General features: G+C 50.1%; 5 protein-coding genes across 5 annotated transcripts; 2 read left to right on the top strand and 3 right to left on the bottom strand.

Moving 5' to 3' along the window:
- Window positions 1-55: 55 nt before the first annotated feature.
- Window positions 56-1771, top strand: HOO65_030647 (MFS transporter; the record flags this gene model as incomplete). Its single annotated transcript, XM_071000463.1, has 1 exon — window positions 56-1771. The coding sequence occupies one exon, from the start codon at window positions 56-58 to the stop codon at window positions 1769-1771; it is 1716 nt and encodes a 571-aa protein (XP_070860326.1).
- A 2914-nt stretch (window positions 1772-4685) lies between these two features.
- Window positions 4686-7951, top strand: HOO65_030648 (Repetitive proline-rich cell wall protein; the record flags this gene model as incomplete). Its single annotated transcript, XM_071001832.1, has 3 exons — window positions 4686-4843; window positions 4923-5046; window positions 5117-7951. 3 exons carry the CDS (start codon window positions 4686-4688, stop codon window positions 7949-7951), a joined length of 3117 nt encoding a protein of 1038 aa, XP_070860327.1.
- A 979-nt stretch (window positions 7952-8930) lies between these two features.
- On the bottom strand, window positions 8931-10593 carry HOO65_030649 (3-isopropylmalate dehydrogenase; the record flags this gene model as incomplete). The annotated part of the gene is made up of 4 exons (XM_071002105.1): window positions 8931-9166; window positions 9284-10004; window positions 10060-10170; window positions 10543-10593. The coding sequence occupies 4 exons, from the start codon at window positions 10591-10593 to the stop codon at window positions 8931-8933; spliced, it is 1119 nt and encodes a 372-aa protein (XP_070860328.1).
- A 1281-nt stretch (window positions 10594-11874) lies between these two features.
- Window positions 11875-14983, bottom strand: HOO65_030650 (PHD finger protein 20; the record flags this gene model as incomplete). Its single annotated transcript, XM_071001844.1, has 2 exons — window positions 11875-14461; window positions 14958-14983. 2 exons carry the CDS (start codon window positions 14981-14983, stop codon window positions 11875-11877), a joined length of 2613 nt encoding a protein of 870 aa, XP_070860329.1.
- Window positions 14984-17042: 2059 nt separating this feature from the next.
- On the bottom strand, window positions 17043-18473 carry HOO65_030651 (uncharacterized protein; the record flags this gene model as incomplete). Its single annotated transcript, XM_071002186.1, has 2 exons — window positions 17043-17987; window positions 18129-18473. 2 exons carry the CDS (start codon window positions 18471-18473, stop codon window positions 17043-17045), a joined length of 1290 nt encoding a protein of 429 aa, XP_070860330.1.
- Between the last annotated feature and the right edge of the window lie 6703 nt (window positions 18474-25176).

Raw genomic sequence — 25176 nt, forward strand, 5'->3', positions numbered from 1 at the left:
CTCCTCCTCTTCACCATCTTCTTCTTAATCTACACTCTTCCTCTTCTTGCAAGCCATGTCCTTGTCCATCCGCGGTCCCCAAGCGGACCCTGAGCCTGCAGCCAAGCCAGCACCTCTTGTTTCTGCAGACCATGCCAAAAGCCTGCCAACGGTGGAATATTCCGCCGAAGAGGCCGAGCGCATGTACCGCCGGCTTGACTGGCGCATTATCCCAGGTAGGCTTGTCCTCTTGCGCTTTAGTAACACCATCTTCTCTATGCTAACCCTATCTCTCTGCTCAGCTTTCTGGGCCCTCTTTTTCTTGTGCTCCGGCATTCGCTCCAACATAGGTGTTGCGCAGACTATGAACCGGAAGGAAGGCCATGATCTGATGAGCGAGCTGGAGCTGACTTCGAAGGACACTTCTACTGCCTTGGCATTGTTCTATATTGCCTACACCATCTTTGACGTCCCATCCAATCTCGTCATGACGCGGTTCAGTCCCCGCGTGTGGATGGCCCGAATTGTAACTGCCACTGGAATAATTGGCACCTGTTTTGCTGCTGTCCAGGATGCCTGGAGTCTCAAGCTACTCCGGTTTTTGCTGGGTGCCGTGATTGCCGGCATGTGGTCGGGCATGGCTTTCTATTTGACCATGTTCTATCCGCCATCGCATAGCGGCAAGCGCATTGGTATGTACTATACCGCAGCCCAGGCCTCAGCGGCCGTTGTAGGCCTGGTCTCGGCTGGCTTCCAGAAAATGGATGGTATAGGGGGACTGGCTGGGTTTCAGTGGATGTTTCTGTTGTGGGGGTTTGTGACTACAGCCGTTGGCGTATCACTGTTGTGGTGGCTGCCTGACCGGCCCTTGGTGCCTGGCCAGGCGCGGCTGCGCAAGGGCTTTGTGCGCTTCATCCCCGCAACCCCTGAGGCTCTGACGGGCCGAGATGCACAGATACACTACCAAGACCTACGCCGCGTCTACCACACACGGCGATGGAAGCTCCATGACCTAGGCCGTGTGCTGATTGACTGGCGGCTGTGGCCATTAATGCTCATGTATTTTGGCGTAGTGGGTGTGGGCATTGGCACTCAGCTCTACGGGTCCGTCATAATTGCCTCAATCCAGCCCAGCGCCAGTACAATCGTTGTGTCGCTGCTAGTTGCGCCTATTTGGATCATCGACCTGTGTTCCATCCTGCTGGTCGTGCCCTTGTCGGATCGTTACCGCCAATACCGGCCCTTTTTCTTTGTTGGTGGCGCGTGTATCCAAATTGCCGGCCTTCTCACCACCACATTTGCCATGGAAAACGGCTGGGCACGTTACAGCGGCCTGTTGATGGTCGGTTTTGGCCTTGGGCCGACTATTCCCATTTGTATGGCATGGACTACGCAGATTTTCCAGAAACGCCACGGCGATATTGGTGTGGCGGCAGCTACTGCTGTGGTATCTGGACTAGGAAATCTTGGCAGCATCACTACGACATATGGCCTGTACACTGGCTGGGATGACGATGCCAAGCCGGGGCCCTACCGCTTTCGCAAAAGCAACTTGGCTATGGTCGGCATTCTGTGCATGAGCATCCTTAGTAGCCTAGTTATGTTTGTCCTGCTGAGGGTCTTTGGTGCCCCACCCATCCAAGAGCTTAACGCCGATATCGCAGATGATGCGGAAGCCGAGGCCGAAATTGCGTGTAAGAGCCAGCGCTCGCCTAGCGATATGGCAAGCAGCGATCAAGAAAAGAAGAGTGGCTTGAGTGAGGCAGTGTTAGTGCGTCAAGAACGTGCTTGAAAAGAAAGATGGAGGGACCTGAGTCTGCCTTTTTTTGTTTCCATTTTTTTTGGCGTTTTGGCCTCTTGTGCTTCTTTATTTCTTGTTTGTTTGTGTGGCGAGCGCCCCGCAGGACTAAGGAGGCTGGTGCTCCTGTACATGTAATTGCACATGCACACGTATGACGAGAGTGAAATATAGACGTTTTAACTGCCTCGTGGTACTTTGGACATATCCCCAAGGCGTCTTTTTGGCATCTGTTTGTATTTCCCGCTTGCTGTTTCCAGTTCTCCAATGCTATTTGGGCGCTCCTTTTTGTTCACTTGTTGCGAGATATGCCCCCCTCCCCCCCTCGTTTCCCCTAGCCATGGACAGACACACCACGCCTTTTCCTAATCTGCTAGTAAGCATTGAAAAGAAGCTTCTTTGCCTAATTTCTTGCTCACTCGTCGATCTCCTTCCCGCTCGTTCCTAGCCCGCAAATAACCTTCCTAATACAAACATCATGCGTTAAAAGAATAAGCAGTGCATACACGTGAGGCTGAATGATCCGCTCCTCAAAAACTCAAATAATAGGACATGTATGTAACACAAGACGTGGAGTGGAACCAACCCTACCTCGGTCTCGAGGTCGAAATCCTTCGCAAGCTTCATACAGCAACTGCTTCCTGTATTATTAGGGTTAGAAAATAGCTGGCCTTGCCCAACGCCGAGATGACAGCATGACTACGTGGTGACACAAGCACAAAATAGACCCCTAACATCGAAGCCTTCGGTCATACGCCCAGCTTGGATGCGCAGGTTTTTCACATTCATTTAGCCGTCCTCTATTTTATTCTATTTTTATCATCTGAGACATTGCATACACGATAGAAGCACACGTGAAGGCTATTCGCTGGCTACTCCCTTGGTTGTTCCTTCCTCTTTGCCTGCTTACTATGTGCGTTTTCTTTTCTTGTTTCTTTCTTTTGTCCCTTTTTACCCTATCCCGCCCCTTCTTCCCCTCCAGCCTGGCCGTATATGCAGATGCACAGTGACAACGACTAATGCATGTGCATTTGAAAGATACAACCTACCAGCTGTGACGACAAAGGCTTCTCCAACAGCACTGCATGTTTCGCCCATCCTTTGCTAAGTGGTAAAGAGAATACAAATAACCTGAACACTTAGCCCGCGTTGCATCGAGTACGCTCGCTCGAACGGCTGGTGTAAATAAGTGAGCGGGTGGTGCATCCTTTCGGGGCCAGTCTTGGGGAAGAAAACACACCTGTCCGATAGTTTCCTCTCCTCTCCTCTTTTTTATCAAAGAGGCCCTTTAGCTTTCAAGCTTAAGAGACTCTACTCGGAGAGGAGAAAAGCGGAGACCCGCGTCCGATGTAAGGCTGACGGGATCTGCAGTGTAGCTATCGCTGAGGGGATTCCTCTATCGGGCCTCTCTGGGCCTAGTCTAGGCTCAAGGTAAGCTAGTAGGGCGGAAAGTGGAAATAGATAGGTGACCGTCTCTGTAGCATCGAGGGTACGTCTAAGTCCATGTATGTCTCTGTATTTTGTCTCTGTTTGTGTCTCTCGCTGCCCTTGAACTGAATCCTGCGTGTGCTAAGGAATAGTCAGCTGCTGCATGGGGGGCAATGCCCAACGCCCCATATCTGTACTCCTAAGCTCAAGCAATGTCCTCTGTGAGTCTGGTTCTCCCACTCCGCTCCGGCTTTCCCGCTTCTTGCTACTGGGTTATGGCCTGTGTTTGGTTGAGTTCAGGAGAAAAGACTAGCCACTCCAAACAAACATGACCACAAACCAAACTTTTGTATGCGCATTTTGTGCCTGTACCATTCTGTTTTCACATAGCACGACGGGCTACAAAAAACAGGTCAGAACACAGGCCTTGCATGTCAGCCGCCACACACGGAGACTTAGCTGGTTAGACTACAGCCAAGACTCCAGATGCAGCGTCAACCCATCACGACGCACCCAAGCTTCGCCCTCTCGAAGTTTGGTTGACATACTAGAAAGGCTTGGCAAAATAGCTATGCGGGCGACTTTGGCTGTTTCTTTTGCTTTTGCACACGGCTCACATAAGACGGAGAGAGGGAAAGAAGGCTGGGCTACGGAGCTGCAGAAAAGACAAAACATGTGTGGGGTAGCAGCAAGATGATCAGGACGCGCGGACAAAAAGAATGCAAAGAAATAGAGAGGAAGAAGGGTATGAAAGGAAGAGGAGAACGAGGCAAGGCAAGAAGCCAAGAGCCTTTTCACTTGTGAGCTGGGGAAACGAAAAGAAAGAAGCCAGCAATAGGGCACCACAGATGCCTAGAGCGATTGGATTGGAAAAGAGACGAAATAGCATTCGTATCCATATCGAGAGGTGGGGATGTGCGGGTGTACTGCATGCTGTTGGCTTGGCCTTCTTGACCTTTTGGCACATCTTGATACTGGGTTGACCTGTTGTCATTTCTGCCCTGCGCAACAGCCACGGCCTGTCTATCTGAGCTGTGCTAGAAATCACGTCAGAGATGGCTTGCTTGTCGTTTGTTCTAGGGCAAATCAGGGCAAGAAGATGAATGCTACAGTCTGCAGCTAGTGTGAACGGAGTTTATGCCTGGATTTGGGACTGCATGCGAGTGTGACGTCGTACCCAGTAGAGTTTCGAGGTGGGAGAGAACCGATCGTAGCCTGATAGACCCATGGTTGACATACGACGTCTGCTTGGTAAAGCAAGAAGAGGCTAAGCTAAGTCAGACCAAAGCATATAAGCTACGCAAGTCTCGCAAATCTCATGTCCTGTTTCTCTCCCTCCTCTCTCCTCACCACCGCAGCTAAGACTCGCCTTTCTCAAGCCCTTGTGTGTGATCTGCCTCAGCTCGCGCGGTTTTCCCATTGCATTCTTTGTCTTACTTCCTTCTTCTCTCTCCTCTTCTTCACCTAAAAAGAAAACACAATGAGGTTCTCTCTGGGTCTTCTGGGCCTTGCACTGTCGGCTTCGGCCGCTAAAGGAGGTGGCTCTGGCCATGACAGCCCCAAGCAGGCCATCACAGCGACCACGTACGAGATGACAACTGTCTGCCCGGTGACTAACACCGTGACGTGGGGAGGATCGTGAGTATACCCCAAAAACTAGGAAAAGCCTTGGGTAGAATCGTAGCCCTTGCTGACAGTACATCTTTCTTTTGTATAGGACCAAGGTCTGGACCACCCTCACTACTTCAACTATCACTGTTACCAAGGGCGATGACAAGACTGTTACTGTTCATCATCCGGACACGACCGTTGGCACTACCACTGAGGTGGAGCTCACTTATGTAAGAGGCCGGCCGGAAACCTTGATGTTTTTTTTAGCGGCGCTGGGGAGAAATACTAACCTCTCAATAGACCACTGTCTGCCCCGTCACCGAGACGATCACAAAGGGCGGGTCAACGGTGACTTCGACCTACACCACCACGTCGGCCGTTGTCACAAAGGTCCCTACAACCGTCTATGAAACAGCCACTCTGCCCGATGTGACTGCGGTTGCCAACACCCTCGTGTTAACAACTTACACCAAGAAGATCCCCGTGACCAAGACAACGTTGGTTGGCGGCAAGACTGAGACAGTGACTTACACGGCCACTTCGACCATTATCACCAAGGTCCCTGAGACCAAGGTCGTGACTGACAAGGCCCCGGACGTCACTGAGCATGCAACTGCCTGGAAGACCGTGACTGAGACTCACAAGGTGCCTGTAGTCTCAACTTTTGTTGTTGATGGCAAGACCGTGTACAACACATACACGAAGTACACCACTGAGGTCCTGACTGTCCCCTTCACCAAGGTCATCACTAGCCAGGGTCCTGACGTCACCCAGCACGTCGACCAGTGGAAGACGATAACCGAGACCAAGAAGATTCCTGTAGTCTCCACTGTTGTCGTTGATGGAAAGACTGTGTACAATACATACACCAAGTTCACCACACAGACCCAGGTTGTGCCTGTGACCAAGGTCGTCACTAGCAAGGGCCCTGACGTCACCCAGCACGTCGACCAGTGGAAGACGATCACCGAGACCAAGAAGATTCCTGTAGTCTCAACTGTTGTCGTTGATGGAAAGACCGTGTACAATACATACACCAAGTTCACCACACAGACCCAGGTTGTGCCCGTGACCAAGGTCGTCACTAGCAAGGGCCCTGACGTGACCCAAGGCGTGACGCAGTGGCAGACAGTCACCTCCACCAAGGAAATACCCACTGTGTCAACCACGGTTATCAACGGCGAGACCATCTACAAGACCTACACTGTCTTCAAGACCGAGGTGGTCACTATTCCCGTGACGTCCGTTGTGACTTCTGAGCTGCCTGATGTGACTTCTGTCGTGAAGAAGTATGACACCCTCACGCTGACCAAGAACGTCCCTGTGACTTCGTACGTTGTTGAGAACGGCGAGACCATCTACAAGACCTACACCAAGCAGGTGACGATTGAGACCACCGTACCTCACACTGTTGTCGTCACCTCTGAGCTTCCTGATGTGACTTCTGTCGTGGAGAAGTATGACACAATCACGCTGACCAAGAACGTCCCTGTGACTTCGTACACTGTTGATAACGGCGAGACCATCTACAAGACCTACACCAAGCAGGTGACGATTGAGACCACCGTACCTCACACTGTTGTCGTCACCTCTGAGCTTCCTGATGTGACTTCCGTCGTGGAGAAGTATGACACTATCACGCTGACCAAGAACGTCCCTGTGACTTCGTACACTGTTGATAACGGCGAGACCATCTACAAGACCTACACCAAGCAGGTGACGATTGAGACTACCGTACCCCACACTGTTGTCGTCACCTCTGAGCTGCCCGACGTGACCTCTGTCGTCAAGCAGTACGACACGGTGGTTTTGACCAAGAACATTCCCGTGACCTCGTACATTGTTGATAACGGCGAGACCATCTACAAGACTTACACCAAGCAGGTCACTGTAGAGACCACCATCCCTCACGTTGTCCTGGTCACCTCTGAGCTTCCTGATGTGACTTCTGTTATTAAGGAGTACGACACCGTGGTATTGACCAAGAACGTTCCCGTAACTTCGTACACTGTCGAGAACGGCGAGACTATCTACAAGACCTACACCAAGCAGGTGACGATTGAGACCACTGTACCTCACACTGTTGTTGTTACCTCTGAGCTTCCAGATGTCACCCATACCAAGGACGTCGAGGCCACTGCCGTCGTCACCGAATTTGCGGCGACCACCAAGACCAACTTTGTCGGCGGTGAGACTGACTACGTGGTCCAGACCAAGTACAAGACATCCACTGTTACTGTGCCTACCACAGTGATTGAGTACGTGACTTACGGCACAACCGTCACCAAGCAGACCGATCTGTACACTACCACTACCTGCCTTGTGGCTACGACCACCACCGTTGCCGAGAATACCACTGTGACCGTGTACCAGACCGACTACAAGACCCTCACGTACACCAAGGCCAAGACCTGGACTGATGTTGCGCCAACCACTCTGACCACCACTGTGCACGTCACCGAGACCAGCAAGGTCCCAGGCTACGACAAGGACTACACCGCACCTCCCGTTATTGTCACCGTGACCAAGACCAACTGGGCTTCTATCCCAGGCAGTAAGTGGACCAAGTCCAGCGAGCCCACCACCCTGTACACCACCACGACGGTGCCGGGAGATAGCAAGAGTTATGCCCATAAGAAGCGTGCAACGGACGACACTGGCTCTCTCCTGACTGAGACGGAAGTAGTTGCTCCTGAGGTTACCGACATTGCTGAAAGCTTGTCCGGAACCGATGTTCTGCCTAGCATTACCGCTGGAACTGTGGATACGCCTGACATCATTGCTAGCATTCCTGGAACCACTGTAGTGCCTGACCCCATTGCAAGTGCCTCCGGAACCGTGGATATGCCTGACATCATTGCTAGCATTCCTGGAACCACTATTGTACCGGATGTCACCGCGAGCGCCTCTGAAACTGATGTTGTAACCGACTCCCCCACGGATGCTGTCTTGCCTACAGCCACAAACTCGAGCCCCTCCTCAGCGGAGACCTCTGGCTCCGACACTAGCAGCAGTTCCAGTGGCAGCGCCGCCACCACTACTGCCCCAATCACAGCTGGAGCCCAGGCTGTCGGTGGCTCGCCTACTCTGGCTCTGACGATTGCCGGTATCTTTGCAGTTGCGCTAATGATCTAAGGCAGACAAAGTGCATCTCGGCCCAAATATAGGATAGGCCCATGACATGGCTGCGAAAACGAACAAGATTCTGGCTGAGCTCTGGCTTGAGAGGAAGAGAAAAGCTCTTCAGGGATAGTGTGAACACGTTGTCACGATGTTCTCCTTCTCTTGTGGCCCTTTCCCTTTTATCATTTTCAAGCTCTATCAGGTTCTATTGTTTTCTCTTGCCGACCAGCTCTGTGTCTTCCTTTCCTGCTTCTCTTGCTTTCTGCTATCCAAACATGAAAGCCTTTCCTTCTTTTGTTGCTTTCTCTCTTCACCGCTGTTCTTCCCGGCTCCCCCCGTCTTTGCCTTTACATCGCACACACTATTTTCTTCTGATAAGTTTACTTTTCCCCTTTGTAGCTGCCCCTCTTCCTCGTGCCGTACCATAGCCCCCTTTTCTTCCTTGTCTTCTCTTTCTTTTCTCTGCTTGATACTTCTTGTTATGATTCTACCTTTTCGGTCCTGCAACGCCGCGACTGACAGTTAATATTATCTTCTTCCCGCCTCCGTATATAACGTTCTATAGTATTGCAAGGCTGTATAACTTATCCATATCAATAATACAAAACACCAGTTATGCACCGTCTATGCTTTCTTGGTAGCGCATTTCAAGTAGTAGCACTAATTGTAACGGTAATGAGGTAGCATAATTCAAGGCACTGTACACACAGTCATGTCATAAAAAAGAGCTAATTTACATGCTAGCAAGCCTCCACGTTAGCACCACCAAAGTCAACTAATATCGATGCTAACCACTGCTCAGCCATCCTCTCTCCAAACCCGCCTCGCATTGGGGGGGGGGGGGGGCTCTCTTCAGTAGTAGGACATGAGAGACAACTCGAGCTAAGCGCCCTTATCTTTTCACGCCCACTTACTCTTTATCATTTCATGGCGGCATTAAATAGACAAACAGCATAGGGAGACTACGCTTTTTCGTATCCGGCCTCTCTCCTTACTGGGCCAGGATCTTGTTCAACTCGACCACAACGGCATCACCCATGGCAGCTGTGCCGACAGAGCCACCCAGATCTTTGGTGCGGGCACCACCATCAATAGCACGCTTAACGGCCTCTTCAACGGCGGCAGCTTCTTCGGGGAGGTTAAGCGAGAAGCGGAGCATCATAGCCACTGACAGAATGGTGCCGATGGGGTTGACGATACCCTTGCCAGAAATGTCAGGGGCAGAGCCTGCGTGTAAGTGGAGAGCCGTTAGCAATGTGTCTGGGAAGTGAGGTGAAGCTAACAAGTAAAGGAAAGGCTATAGGTGATATGCCATGGGCTTTGGATGGAATGACTTTGACATACCGTGAATAGGCTCGTAGATACCGTTGCACTTGCTCTTGCCATCGGGAATGCCGCTCAGACTAGCACTAGGCAGAAGACCGATAGAGCCAGGAATGACGCTAGCCTCGTCAGAAATAATGTCGCCAAACAGGTTGCTAGTGACAACCACACCGTTGAGAGCACGGGGGTTCTTGACCAGAATCATGGCAGCCGAGTCAATCAGCTGGTGTTCGAGCTTCAGGGTAGGGAATTCCTTTTCGAACACCTCGGTGATAACCTTGCGCCACAGGCGGCTAGTTGCTAGCACGTTGGCCTTGTCCAGCGACCAGACCGTCTTGTCGCCACGACGCAGAGCCAGGAAGCCAGCCAGGCGAGCAATACGCTCAACCTCGGCCCGGGAGTAGGGCTCGGTGTCCCAAGCAAGGCCGTCGCCTTCATCCTCCTTGCGCTCTCCAAAGTAGATGCCACCGGTGAGCTCGCGAACAATCATCATGTCGGTGCCGCGGCAAACGTCAGCCTTGAGAGGCGAAAAGTCGACCAACGACTCGGAGGCAAAGCTGCACGGGCGCAGGTTGCCATAGGTGCACATTTCCTTGCGGATGCGCAGAATGCCCTGCTCGGGACGGACCTTGCCAGTGCCCCACTCGGGACCTCCAATAGCACCGAGGAGGACGGCATCAGCGGCCTTGGCAGCGTTCAGAGCTTCGTCGGTGAGGGGGGTGCCATGAGCATCGATGGAGCACTACAGGATAAGGTTCAATCAGAGGTTAGTAAAGCGAAAGCAAAAGAAAACAGACAGATAGTAGCCTAAAAGCGGCCGGAGGAGTAGAGGCAAGACTCACGCCACCCATTAAATGGTTTTGCAGATTGAACTTGATGGGGCGGGCAGCCTCGAGAGCTTTGAGAACCTAAAGTATAAACGAAGAAGCCAGCTAGTCAGTGAACTGGACGGTGTTGAGAGAGTGGAGCCGGTGGTATGAGAGAACGAGCAATTGGCCAGGGCGCAAATTGCCTGCCCATTGTGCGCCGGCATCGTCCTCTTGCCGTCGCAGTCGCAGTCGCAGGCGCAGTCGCAGGCGCAGTCGCAGCCACCATTTGTCGTGTATCTGTGGGTCGTGTGTTGTGAAATACCGGATAGCAAGGGAAAACAAGCAATGGCTCTCATACCTTGACGCCCTCGGCTACGCACTATCAAGACAAAACAACAATCGGGTTAGCTTAGAGAACCATCCACTAAGTCATGCACTGCAAAAGTGTGCAAAAAGCTGCTGCGTACTTACCTCCGGACCGCTGTGGTCACCACCAAACACAACAATGTTAAACTCGCTCATTTTATATGGTAAAATAAATATAAAATGGATGAATAGAAGGAGAAAGAAAAGGATTAAGAATCAAATATGAGGGTTTTATAAGACGAGCACAAAGAAGAGGAAATAGGAAGTGAAAAAAAGAGGAAGAAATAAAACAGGAAGGAGGAAAGGCTGACAAAGAAAAAGCGGATATATTGAAATTCTGACTCCGGTTAACAAAGCGTGAGAGTCAATTGTCTACGTTATCAATGGGATCAGACGAAGAGATACAAAAACTACCAGGTAGAAAATAGAAATCTGTCAACACAATCAGGCAACAGCATAGGTCGATCGCCAGTTGATGGCGCATCTGCTGTGCTAATAAGCACAGCTTGTTCTACTTTGCTTCCTTCTGCCTACCCCCCTTCCCTTTGCTGCTCAAAAATTCAAACTCCGTCCCCTCCTCCGCCAAATCCGAGATCGGAGCCCCATTCTCCCCTGCTTCTGGCCCCATATTTAACGGCAGTCATATCAAAGCGAGCCCCGTTTTGAACCTCCGCAGGCTTTACCCCCTCAACACCCTACCACCGCTCCACCCAACAATACCAATTATGTGTTCATTTCTTTTACTGCTTGTATAAAAAATCAAGTCGTTAGGAATTTTTATTACATCAACTTCGTCGTATCGTTAGAAATTGTTACCTGTTGGTGTGACTCACACGACCCTTCCTCGTCCCCCTCCTGTTCTTTGTATTCCACCACTGATAAAAGAAAATTACACAAAATGACTCGCTATCATGATAATAATATAATACCTGGGCCAAAAAAAACCCCTACAAAATACTAACCAGCCGCAATAAAAGGAGACAAGACTGGATAGCCTGCCTAGCTACATACGCGGTCGTTATCGCATATCAGCCCCAGCAGCCTGTACAGTCACTGGTGCAGGAACTGGCACTGGAACTACAGAGACTGTTGCAGGAGCTAATACTTTAGCCGTCTCTGCGCTTGCCTTCGACTTGCCCTTTGCTTTTGGCTTTGGCCCAGGCTTTGCTCTTAACTTAGACCCAGGCTTCGGCCCAGGCTTGCCCCTTATCGTCGCAGTTTGTAGTGTCGGACTCGGCTTTGCTGGGGGTACCGCCTGTGTCGCCTTGGAGGATACGTCAACACAGAACGCGCATTTATAGGTTGTGGATCTAGTTTGCGCGGAAACGTTGATACATGCTCCGTGCAACCACTTCTGGCACGAGTTGCTATAATAACGCCTTCCGTGTTAGCTAAACAGACGCTCGCAACTCACAAGATTCTCGTTGAGATCATCGCTTACCAGTTCACCATAAATTGACTTCCAACCTGCTCCGGGGCGTCTTGCTGACATATACAACGGATAGTGCTTGTGGTAGCCCCTGGTGTTGTACCTTGTCCAACCTTTCCTCCCACTGTTGCCTGGATCAACGGAGCCATGGCGATGTTTAGACCCGGCTGTACATCATGGCACTGGGTCGCTATAGGCGCCTGCGAATTTGGGAACTTCATGTGGATAAAAGAGATGTCGAGCCCGGACCGCGCTTCTGTAGGCCGTGATCCCAGTTTCGTGGCAAAATTTGTGCCATTGGAACTTCCATTTTTAATACTTGCAGCGTTGTTCATTTTTGCGGCGCTCTTATTGTTTTTGTTTGGAATTCCATCGACGCTGCCACCCATTATCGATACCATGACCTCGCTTGAGTGCTTGCGCCGACTCTCCCGAACCTTTAGCAGTTCGCACATTGCATTGCCTTCTCTAGCACCCCTACCGTTGTCTGTGCTCAAGGAAGCACGCTCTTTATCCATTGATTCTGAATCCAAATCGCTATCGTCCAGTTCTAATGGGGAGTTGCTATAATGTGCTTCTGAAGGCGTAGCTCGTGTGCTTCCACTATAGCTATCAGGGCTTCTGCGGTATGATGACAAGGGATTATACGTTGTAGATCTGCGGTCATCTGAGCCACCAAGCTTGGAGCCGCGTCCGGGAATGATTATAGGTTCGTCATCGCTGGAAGAGTCATAGTATTCAGCAGGACTGTAACTGCGCGATCTCCTGTCTTGCTCGCGGCCAGGGTGTCGGCGAGAAGGCTTTGGTGGCGGTGGAGGGGGGAGTGCCTCAGCATGTGCACGGCCCATAGCATCAATGACAAATTTAACCGATGGACTAGCTGGTCTAGATCTAGAGACAGCGGGCTTCTGCGACACATCAGAAGATGTCAATTGGGCTAACCTCAAAGACCTTGCAGAGACTACTCTATCACCAGACATTGAACGAGATCCAATCAGTGGTCTAGTGGGCTTAACTCCATTTACACCAATGCCGGGAGACTTGGAACGGATAGCGGGAGCAAGGGTTGAGAGATTAGCAGGCCGTGCAAGAGAGCGCTTAGAGCGGGCATCACTAAAGCTCCGCTGTAAATTGGGCCTTGAAAGCTTGGCTGCAGCTACATTCATAGTCGACTTATTCTCTTTCAAACTTGTCGACCGATATAGCTCACGTGCGGAGCTAGATCTAGAAATAGGGTCAAGGCCGCTGTTTCCAGCATAGCCTATAGAAGAGGAATCAGCCATGGCGACAGCGCCATCTGGAATTGTCGATTCTAGAGGTGGTGGCTGGGGGTGGGAAATGGGGGCAAAGCTGCTAGGAGAATCTAGAATGCAAGGAGACTGAGAATAGATAAGACCAGGATTGACTGCAGTGGGATTCTCAAGCATAGGAGACGGAAACGTTGGTGACATTGCTGCAATATCAGCTGCAACGCTAGTATTTATGGCAGAAGGCAGTGGCTTTGCGGCTAAGGGGCGTCTTCGTTTAACGGGCAAAACCATTGTCATGGGCAAAGATGCTGGTACTGGTGGCGAAGTCGAAGCTAAGGTCTTGGAGCGAGCATTTTGTTGCATTTGTTGTGGACTGCCTGCAGGAAGAGGAAGAGATAGGGACCCAGCAGTAGCGATGGAGTGGCTATTGAACATCTGAGTATCCTGGTTATTCCAAGAGTCGAAGCTTGATATAGCGCTGTTTTGGGTAAAGGGATTTTGAGGGTGTAGTTGAAGATGTTGTAGATGTTGCTGCTGCTGGTGCTGCTGTGGCTGTAGCTGTGGCTCCGAGTGTTGCTGCTGTTGCTGAGGGAAATGTTGCTGTGCAAACAACTGTACATCGTCGTCAGTAAAGTCGATGTCCATATTCAGCGGCATATCAGGGTCCCAAATGGGGTTGGTTCCCATAGCAGAGACCGACAGGCCACTCTGGTTCTGGTTCATATAGGGGTCATCCTGGCCGGCATGGATATACGCAGACATGTCGGGCTGGTTTCTATCTGAAGGGTCGCCATGGGCAAAGTTCAGTTGGTTGTTTTGCATAGTAATCTGCGCCTCAAGTTGGCCGCCCTCGTGGGTGCTACTCTCACGGATAGACAGGCCGGGAGAAGCCTTTGTAGTGGTAACTGCGGTGCAGACCCTCTTTTGTTGTCTAGGGCTAGAAGGTGCTGGTTCTGAGAGTGCAATCTCATGTGTTTGCTGTGGGTTTATAGCAGGATAGCCAGTACGAAAAGGTGTATTATGGGCAGGAGAAGCACTGATCGAAAGTCGCCGTTTCGCAGAAAGGCAGTTTGTGTGAGGCGGAATGGCGAGCACGGTAGGAGTGCCACAGATCAAGTCGATCACGGGCGAATTAGAAGACTCGAAGGATGGCAAATCGTCTGGAATACGGCTGTTCAAAAGCAAGGCAGTGCTTGGATCGACTTCTATATTAATAGCAGGTTTACAGATTGTCGGTAGAGACTCGAGCACGAGTGCAGCAGCGGGCTCAGATAAGGATGTGGGGGTTGCGATATCCGAGCTCAGTTGACTTGGTGTTGGAGGTTGGGAGCTCGATTGTTGAAGACTGAGACAGGATAGGAAGGTTAACTTTTGAGGACGGGAGAGGATAGTAATAATGGAAGGGGTGGGGGGGGGGGGGGCTTATAAGGAGTGGCTAGAAGCGAGGTATTCCAAGAAGCCTAAGGTGTAATTCAGTGGAGAGAAATAATGGAGAAAAAAAAGATGGAGAAAGAAAAGATGAAGAACAAGAAAGACTCATGTCGACAGGGCAGTCAGCTTGCAAAAGTACTGAAGTTGTGGACAGACAGTTCTAGGCATTGGTGGGGGTAGATAGGTGTCGTCGTAGCTACAGAACAAACCAAACTAAGCGGGCAAACGGACAAGGCAAAGGAAACAATGAAGGATGAAGGGTCCCTCAAGCAGGAAAGAAGTCACGGGCAGGCATTTGGTGAAGATTAAGAGAGGCCAGGAGAGCAATGGCAAAGAGTTGACACAAGGTTGACGACGGTAAAGACTTGGGGAAGGAGAATAGAGCAAAATAGATGGCATCATAGACGTACCTTGGGAGCAGAAGATCGGTATGCATCGCTCCGATATTAAAGAGGATCTATAGCTTTGTATGTCTGGATGGGCGGGTCGAATTAAAGCATAAGACAAAAATCAAAAAGGCCGACTCAGAGAGAAGTGTAGGCAACTTAATAGGTATATGATCAAAAAGAAACAACCAACATGCCGTTAAACTTCCAAAGTCGTAAAAGAAGGCTGGCGAGCAGCAACAAGCGTAAGAGAGAGCAAGAACAAGAACAAAAAGAAACAAGGCCGAAGGTTGAAGCCAAGGCTAAAAAAGAAGAGGGAACAAAAAAATAAAATAAAAACAAGAAGCAAACAGAGAACAATCAAGAACGAAAAGAACAGGGCCCAGGCCTAGGATTCAGACGCAGGGTAGGGAGAGCCCGTATCACATAGGAAAAGTAACAAGAGAAAAGAAGAGAGGGATAGAGTAAAAAAGCCCAAAAAAACGGACGAAGGCGGTGTAGGCGAGGAAGCTATGATGCTATCAGTGCCCCTGGCGAGATGGAAGAAGTTGAGCAAGGGGACGACGGCAGCGGTAAAAATACCAGGCCGAACAGGACGAAGCAGCAGGGCAACAGTGACAAAGAGGTAGCGAGTTCAAGGAAGGAACGACTGGAGAAAAAGAGGGGGGAGAAGCGAGTAGTTGGCCGTGTGAGTTGTGAGCTATTGTGGTGATATTGTGTGAAATGTTGTGGGTGGTGTTCTTATTTTTTTTAGCTAGTCGCTCAGACGTTCTTTGTTCCGTTGCTATGAGGAAAGCTCGCAAAAAAATTGTCAACAAAACAATGCAAAACAAAACAAAAAAGAGCTTAAAAAGAGAAGAGCGAGACAAGAGAGAGATGAAGCCGAGGGATCGATCCTTTCAGTATCTGTTTTGGGATCAAGCGGCGGCGATAAACACAACCGGACAGAAATAAACGGAAACTAGTAAGTAGCTTAAGAGTGTGCAGAAATTTCTGCTCGACTCAAACTTTCACTAGTCAAAAAGTAATGATTTCAACGCGGCGATGATCTGACAAGATGGAGGGGAGCAAGAGAAGGAAAAACAAACAGATTCTTCTTCTCTTCGGCCTTCAGTCTTCAGCCTTCAGCCTTCAGCCTTGTCTTCAGCCTAGTCTTGCAGCCTAGCCCAGCCTAAAGGGCTCTTTTCTGAACAGAAAGTGGGGAAGTGGAGGTGGAGGGATGCTGGCTGCTGAGTGCTGTGATTCGCTGGATTTGTTGGATGGACTGGAGCTGCCGGCCAGCATCTTTTCTCTTTTCTCTTCGACGTCAATTAACGCACATGTACAATACAGCAACCTCTAATTTTGCGCCTCTAAACCTCACGCATCATTAGTCTAACCCGCCACCACTATCACGGAATCACCAAACATGACGGTCAGCAAAAATTGCCCCTCCCCCTCCTAAAGGGAAGCCTCTCCTAGTATCCATTCCAATGGAGGAAAGAAGCGTGAAAGGCAAGCAAGACAACTAGACCCCAACTTGGCAAAAAGCCGTCGCTCTTTGTTTCTCGTCTGCTTGTTCTATTGTTTGACTCTATGTAGATGTAGATGCATTGGGCTGGTCCTAAATTGGTCCTTCTCGATTCCTTCCCCGTCCTTCACATCCAGAATTCTACTTTTAGTCAAAGTCAGGCACATTCCAACCTTAGCCAAGCCCCAACCCTAAATGACGCTCAACTACACCCTCGCCTACTGCATCCTCCTTGCCTCCCTTCACACAACGCCTCATCGCACCACATCTTTGCTTGCGTTGTACAACATGTGCAACATGCATATGCATATTGCCCCTCCATACCTTCTATCCCGCTCACATATTCTTTCTTTAGCCAATCTTCCTTCAAATACACTGTCAATGTCTCGATTGGATCAATATTGTGACAAAAGAACGTAAGGATATATAATGGTGCTCATCATTAACGCTTTCGACTGCACTAAAGTTGCTAAAATAGACCTCCTTTTGTCCGCTTCTCACGTCCTTACTCACGGCCCACCCGCCCCGTTATGCTAACAACAGCCACCGCAATACAAACGGGCTTTCTGTTCTCTACCCCTTATCCTGCTTAGAGACGCTCACAACTTTCCCCCTTCGTAGATAGAAGAGCCGTAGGAAACTGTGGACATTGGTGATGCTGAAAATACGGAAGACACGGATGGCGATGACTGCTGACCACCATCAAATTCATCGTCAGCTATGGAGCGACCATGACCCTGTCCGAACGATTGCAACTTGTCGTTCAGCAGATACTCGGCTGTCTCATTATCAGAATTGGACTCTGACGTCTCCAAGTCAACGGAATTCATTTCATCTTCAAATGTGATTCTCCCACAAGACAAGATGCGCGGAAGCGTGCCGTCTTGAACTTCGTCCTTTGGGGTGATCGGCGATGAGACTCGGCTTTTACGTGGAATATGTAGTGGGCCAAGTGTTGTCTCAGAACCACCATTTGCAACATGAATGAGGAACGATGTTAGGTACTCGATTTGACTTTTCAGAGCCTCGGGATTGATTTTGCCCGAGCCATCTTCGGCATCTGGAGGAACGTGGACATGGAATAGGAGGGCTCCTGGCTTGCCAAGGTTAGGGATTGCGAGAAATATAATTGCTTCGCAAGTGGAAATGTATCCATAGTGAGACTTGGAGCTGAGCATTCCGCCATATGCTCTTATCAAGACTGAAGCCAGGCTAGCGTCTCGCCAGAGACTCATATCGGTATCACCGGCATAAGTTTGCAGGTCCCGATTAAAATCTGTCCAGTTCTGGCCCATGAGGGCTTCTTTAATGCTTGAAGATGGCAGATTTCCAGGCGGGATGGCTAATCCCCAGATACAGTTCTCTGTAGATTCCCTGTCAAGCAATGTTTTGACCCAGAGCTTTTCAGCAATAGGGAAAAGAAGCGGCTGGATTCGAGGCTCAATGTTTGTTTTTCCTGCTATGCGACAATTGATTTTGACCGAAGCCATGTGCTGGTTGACCAGCTTCTGAGCAGGAGACTCGAGGTAGATAAAGTTGCGCCACTAGACATCTAGAGCTGTTTCGAGGGGAAAATCGGACGCATCAGATATGGAAGACATGGCTTTGTCAATAATTGCTTTTGTATCTAAGCTGTTGTTTGCTTGAACTTCGTCGAACAAGTGCTGTTGCAATATAGGAAAAACTTTCCATGGAACAAGGCTTTCTAGCTGAGCCGAGGATGGAATTGTGCGATTAGTAGGGCTTTTGAGGAGAGATGAGTGGCTAGAGTCGGAGATAGGACTAGAGGGCGAGCTAGAGGTGGGGCTTGATCCGGAGTTGGTACCGGGGCTGGAGTCGGGGTTGGAGCCCGAGCCAGAAGCGAAACCGGTATCATTTGCCGGGGGCGAGGTGAAGGCAGGGACAGGGGCAGGGTCAGAGTCTGAATGAGTGTCAGAAATGGGGCCGGAGTCATAGCCAGAGCTAGAATTGCAGCTGCTACTGCGGCTTCTGCTGTGGCAGTGAGAGATAGCTGATAGAATGGTAGCCATATTGGACAAAAAAAAGAATAAGATTAAGATAGGAGTAAGATATATGGGAAGTAAAGAAAGATGTAATATGCGACGAAAGGATAACGACAAAAGAAGACAATTGAAGATGTGTGGGGGAGAGACAGAAGAATGGCAAAAGAAGAGCGAAAATAGTGATATAAACAAAAAAAAAAAAAAAGACCACATATGTTGTACAGTAGAAAAAGGCAACTACCTTTGGGATACAGCGTTATATGTATCACGATGTCTTGCTTAAAAGTAAAGCGGAGCAAAAATTTGGGACTTGTTGTTGACAAGACTGGGACTCGAACCCAGGCGGATTTCTCCATCAGGAAACTTGCGTTAAGGAACGACCTTAACCTGACGCCATAACCAACTCGGCCATCTTGCCAATTTGTCGCCGGGAAAATGGGTGCTGATCCGGAGCTATGAAGCTGCGGAAATTTGGGGGCCGGCCGGCGATCGCGGAGGCGAAGCAACTAAGCGAGCGACAGCTCGCGAAGGAGCTGGAGAAATCTGGCTGTGTCTAGACAACAGAGGAGTTGTGGACCGACTCCGCAATGCAGCCACCAAAAACAGCACATCACAGGAAGCGGTAGACGAGACAAGACGGATCCAAAAGCCTGGGAAAACGAGACACCTGGAAGACTTGCCCGAGTGCTATGGGTTCTAGGACACATGAGCATTAGAGGCAATGAGCTATCCGACACCCAGGCCAAGTTAGGATGCCAGGGACTGGTAACAGAACACCACTTCAGCCTCGCAGGAGCACGGAGATGGAGAAGAGACCGGTTACGTCTCGACTATGAAGGGTGATGGAAAGAACAAAAAGGATACCGTCCACTTGAAACCGGCGTCCCCACTGAACCCCCCCTCAAGACAGGTGGAGAGGCAGGTCACTGCCGCCACATACTACAAAGGATCGATCACGACAAGGGCAGCCTAGGATGACAAAACTAACCCTGAGACAGGAAAGGCAACAACGAAGAATGGGCCAACGAGGATGAAGATGAGAGGGAAGGGGAGAGATGGGAGGAGGAAACGCTTGCAGGACCGGAAGGAGATGTCGAGAAAGGCTCTGTGAGAAGATGCTGAGGGAGCTCTACTGCCAACCACCAGCAAAACGAAAAAAAGGATTACACGATGCGGCATCAGCCATGGATATAGAAGGACAAAACCGCGGTACTCCATCTGGGCTCGTCCCCCGTGCCGAAAGCCGGCGGCCTTTTATACTAGTTTACACGCGGTCGTCGCAGACCAGAAATACTAGGAATCCAATCCTAGAACCCCGCAGGCACGCCCTAGGGCTACGCTGGACAGAGCCCGCCGGACCCTAAAAAGTCACAGGAGTCGCTCGAAATCTAAGCAAACCCGCAACTGCTGACCGCCCAGGAGTTACGGGAAGATGACATCAGTCAGCAACTCCTGCCCGGAACACGCAGTCGTATTGTAGCGGAATAACAGTAGGTAGACGTAAAATAATACAACAACAACAAGGGCTAACCGGCGAATACAGAAGCCGGGCACTCCACAGCTCAGAGTAGACGAGATCTGCCGCATCCTGTCAGGGTGGGAAGATAGCTCTAACACCCTGGTGCTGGAGAAGTCGTTCGGCAAGATATATTGGGCCCCAGAACACTGCCAAGTCCTAGGTAATGAAGTAGTCGACTAACTAGCCAAAGCGGGCTGCAAGAACCAATACCTCTTGGTCTCAAGGGCGACGATTTCACTGACAGCAGCGGGGCGGTGGAGGAATGAAGCCTTCAAAGCAGATTTCCATGACTAGATAAAAGATAACTGCCTAAAGATAAGACACCTCAGTAAAGCACCAAAACACCCCATGTTCAATGAGATCTACGGGATAAAGGAAATGTCCAGAGGCGGTCGCTCGAATTCTGGCAGCGCCCCCGGGACACGGATACTTTGAAGAATATCACGTGCGGCCCAAGCACGTGGGTGTGAAAATGCGGTGTCCGATCCTAGGTTGCAAGCGGCCCAGAACTTTTAGCCATCCATGGGAATTCCGGGGTGATGACAAGAAGCTGTCCACGGGATTAATGCGAAAGCCTCTCTCAGGAGATAGGAGTTGCATATATCTGACGAAGATACTTGACGCCAAGTGAGGTATATGCTATGCTGCATTTGCATCTAAAGGGGGATGGCGTAGCTATATGAGCGTGTCTTCCCGGAAGTGGGAGTGCTAAGCTACAAGTAATTTTCCTACTATTCTTTGGTTTTGCATCTTGTTTACTATTTGGTTGTTCTTCCTTTCCTACTACAACCACAATAGAGCGGAAACGGGCAAGTTAGCTTGGGAGCAATTCCTCCTAGCTTGTTGACACTCTATGATGACCCTTGCAGAGGCTCTATTCTGACTGATAGCCAAGCCAGCGTTGTTTGGCCTCTGCAGACGCCAGATGTATTCAAGCTGAAATTCATGGAGGGCTATAAAAGGAGAAATGAAGACTATACGACAACACACACCATATGGCAGACACATACTTCAAGGACCGCAATACAACCGAGTGGTGGAAAGACTACTACGTAAGCTGCTGTCAACTCAAATGGAAAAGCGCTACAAACTAATACCAATATCAGATGGGCCCAGCATGCCGCCCCAAATGTGACCCAGCAAGGCGGGAGAAACAAAGAGGCACCAGGCAGAAATCTAGAGTGCCTCATTGAATACTTGATGAATCGAAAGATGGGAACGGCACCAGACAGCACAAGCTCAAGGGAGCGATCATCAAGAATAGTGCTACTCTAAAAGCAGACCATGCAGCTTTAGAAAAATGTATGGGAGTGACATATGTAAAAAATGGTCGGCGCTCTTAAGGCAGCAAAGCGAGTCGCAGCTCGTGAAGCTAGTGATATGTGGCTGTGTTTAGACAACAGAATGGTAGACTGCCTCCACAACTCACACATCAGAAACAGCACAGCACAGGATGCTCTATACGAGGCAAAGCCAGCCGCAAACACTTGGGTAGATGGGATACCTAGAAAGCTCCTCCTAGAGCTACCAGTTCTAGACCATGTAGGCATAGAAGGCAGATGCTCAAGCAAAGTTAGGGTGCCAAGAAACAGCAACAGAATAATGCATCAACTTTGCAGGAGCAAGGGGAGGTAGTATAAATCAATTACATCCCGGCCATGTGGAATGGTGGAAAAAACAACAAGGATGCCGTCCATGTGTAATTGATGTGCTAACCGAAATCCCCTTCCGTGTTTCCCGATACAAGGGCCTCGCCAGAGCGGGGATAGGTCATGTTCTAGCGACTAGACCTGATTGCGGAGACTTCAACAAGTACCACCGGCGATGGGAACACAGCTGCCTACTTAGGTGCGAGGCCTGTAACCACCCAAAATAACGAGGCCATTGATGGATATGAAAGGCGCTATCAACGCCGTGGAACCAGGGGTTTGCGGACAAGCTTCCGGGAAGCACAAAAGCGGAAAGTCTTACTGACGACATGCTACGCCACAGCTCCAGGTTCCTCCAGAAAAAAACGGTCGCTAGATTCTGCGTTGAATGCCAGGCTCTGCCGAGAAAGCCCCCTCAAACCAAGGAGAAGCAGACCACTGCTCCCACCAGCGGTAGATGAGCTTTTGCAGCACTCTAGACATCCCAGGAATACCCAGTCACTGACCAAGGCAGGCAGACATGGCCTAGAGCGGATGACAGGGGGGCAGACGAAGAAGAGGAATGAAGGAGAAGGAGACAGGGTAGGACCTGGCCCCATAAGATCAGGAGGAGATGTCGAAAGGGACACTACTCGGAAAGGTACCGCCAAGAAAAACAATACGCTCCGACAGTTACACCTATGGAAGAAAGCCGATGGTCCACCGCAGACAATGCCCCTGCTGAGCGATAGTAGATTCTAGAAACCGGCAGATACGGCTTAGGGCTAAGCTAGGAAGAGATCCCTCCTAGCCCTAGTACCAGTACCCAAAGCGCCATAGGAGACACTTGAAATCTAGGCGCATCTGCAATTGCTAGCTATCCGGGGCTACCCATCTCATTGCTGTGAGATAACAGTAGGCAGACGTTGAAGGATGCAGCAAAGTACAATGCAATATAATCGAGGGGTGGAGGGCTCCTACTGCATCGTTTGATGTTACCGACTCCCGTTGCCGTTAGCCGGGTCCATATTGGGTAGTTTCTCTACCCTTGAGGCGTCAAGCTGATTGGTCAAGTGAATCCTTTATCTGCGCCCTACAACGACTTTGAAGATAGCCAACCAATCAGCCACCTTACCTTGCTCTGGTCTGATTTATGCAACCCTAACTCCATAGGGTCATCCACTTACACCGACCTTTCGAGGCTTTCCTCCTATCTTCCCTGAGTCCGTTGATCGTCTTCTTTCTTCAGCTTGTCATCCAAAAAGCACAGACGCAAAACACGCACAAGCAAAACGAGATAACGGGAAAATAGAGGGTAAAAAAAAAGTTTTCCTCTTTTTCACACACCAGGTAATCCGTGCTTTTTGTTGTTCTTCCTTCGCCCCCCCCCCTTCTTGACTGATGCCTGGAGACGCGGCCTTGGCCCAGCAGTTCTATCTCTTTCTCTTCTCCTAATGAAGCCAGGCTAGGTACATTGGGTCTGGAGACCACTGTGACTACTGCGACCCTTATCAGATACAAGCGGGGAATAGGCGGTCAATGAGCCAAGTGTCCGACAATACCCTCACTACGAAGGGCCAAAAGGTCAAAGGAAGCACCGGGATGTAGATATGTGTATGTACATACATATGCATGTATGTATCTGTATTTTATATGTACTGCTACTAAGGCGAGTCCGGGGCCTAGCCAAGTAGAGATAGACGCAAAAGCACCAAAAGCAAAAACATGAGGCTGAGTTGCTCGGTCCAAGCTCAACCCAAGTCAACAAAAGCCAATGCATTGAATTTCTCTTTCTTTTCTCTGGGGGCCTTTGTCTGGTCAGATTATCGGACTCCCCAGACTTGGTGGTAGTGTCTTCTTGTAGGCATCCCGTAGGATTGGCTACAAGCTGGTGCTCTCAGAAGTTATCATACATTCTAGAAGCTCGGGGCAAGTGTGGCAAAGAGGAGATTGGCTGGGCTGAATCTGGCGGCTGCCGGGGTCGCAGAAGGACTATGGGGCGGCAAGCACGTCTTTGCTAGGCATGTAGTAGTAGACGTCTGTGTTGTGGTTATTCTAGTGTCTTTTCTCTAGGCCTGGTCTGATCTGGTGCAATGTGATCTGACTCTTATTTGCTCTCTAGAATGGGGCGTTGTAGCATCGTATATTCGGAGAGACCTTGGTTGTTATACGGATACACCCCCTCCCTCCCCACGACCGGCTAGGGAGATGGTCAAGGACAAGGGTGCAGATGTGGAGTGGACAGACTTGTCACGGGAATCGAATGTACAGTACGTGTATGCGCACTTGTGAAAATTTGCGTCCGTGTCTGTGGAAACCCACACGTGTTGACGTCAACACTCCACCTCCACATAGAAAAACAATGTAGACGTACGATATGCGTATGTGTACGCATATATATGTACACATAAAATTCATATGGCGCATACAACACGCACACACACCTAATCCTCAGCCTCGGTCTCCATAACCCCGGGCCAGAGCCGTGACACTTTGCAGACGCAGCTTTCTTCACGGGTGGTACGCATCAAGACTCCATTATCCAGAAAGTCAGCCTCGGCGCCCCTTCCACTATTCCGCCCCCCCCCCCTCCCCCGCGCGCGCGCCTCATCTCCACCCCCCGATGCCTGGGCCGCATTCCGGCCCTTGTATCTACCCTGCTCATCATCCCACATGCTTTCCCCAGCCTGTCTCTCACACCAACCCACACCCTCGGTTTCAACTGAAATGCAGCCAGCCAACCAAAGCTCTGGAGAGTACATCGAGCCATGGGAGAGTATGCGCACGGAGCAGTAGAGAATACCAGCGGTAGTGTCGAGGCGTCGGACTTGACTACTAAGAAGGGAGGGAGGGGGAAGGAGAAGGAAGACAATCAGGGGAAAGCAGAATAAGGACGGGGCAGCTCCTGAGTTGTCTCCGTTTCTAAGGCTTGGGCTTAGCTTCGTACTGCTGAAAGAAAGGCAAGGGCCTGGCTGGCGTAATCCACGTCAATATGTTATTATAGCAGGATAATCTTATACAGCACTACCAGCCACCATAAAACATGAAACAAGGGCGCTTGTAGTCGCCGCTGGCTTCTGTCAAGGACCGGAAGCATGTACTGAGTTGTGATGTAAGCAGAGCGAGAAGTCCCATAAGAGCTAAGAGGGAGGTGAAAAAAAGAGAACACAAAACGCTATACTGCCTTGCGCCTTGGCGAGCTCCAGATTGGGGTTATCTATCATGCAAGCAAACAGATACACAAGCACGAGCACAGGCACAGGCCACAATTGCATTCGCATATTCATGTGGAATCACGTTGAGCATTTGGTATCTTAACGATCTATCTAAGTAACACACAAAAAGCGTATGGAAAAGACCAACAAATGAAGACAATAACAAAATAAAAAGAAAATGCATTAGCTCTCTCGTAGTTCCAAGCAGACAAGAAGAGCCCCCCCACACCAACAACACCAAGAAACAGGACAGTCAAGCCGTGGTTTCCAGGGCCATGACCACCCTTCACGGCCTAACTAGGCTATCTAGACAAGTACAAAGAAAGAGCAGAAAGACAAGTAGAAAAGGAAAAGAAGGAGGGAATAAA

This window comes from Ceratocystis lukuohia, assembly GCF_044167205.1.
Source record: "Ceratocystis lukuohia strain C4212 chromosome Unknown Supercontig3_pilon, whole genome shotgun sequence".
In the NCBI taxonomy this organism is placed as follows: domain Eukaryota; kingdom Fungi; phylum Ascomycota; class Sordariomycetes; order Microascales; family Ceratocystidaceae; genus Ceratocystis; species Ceratocystis lukuohia.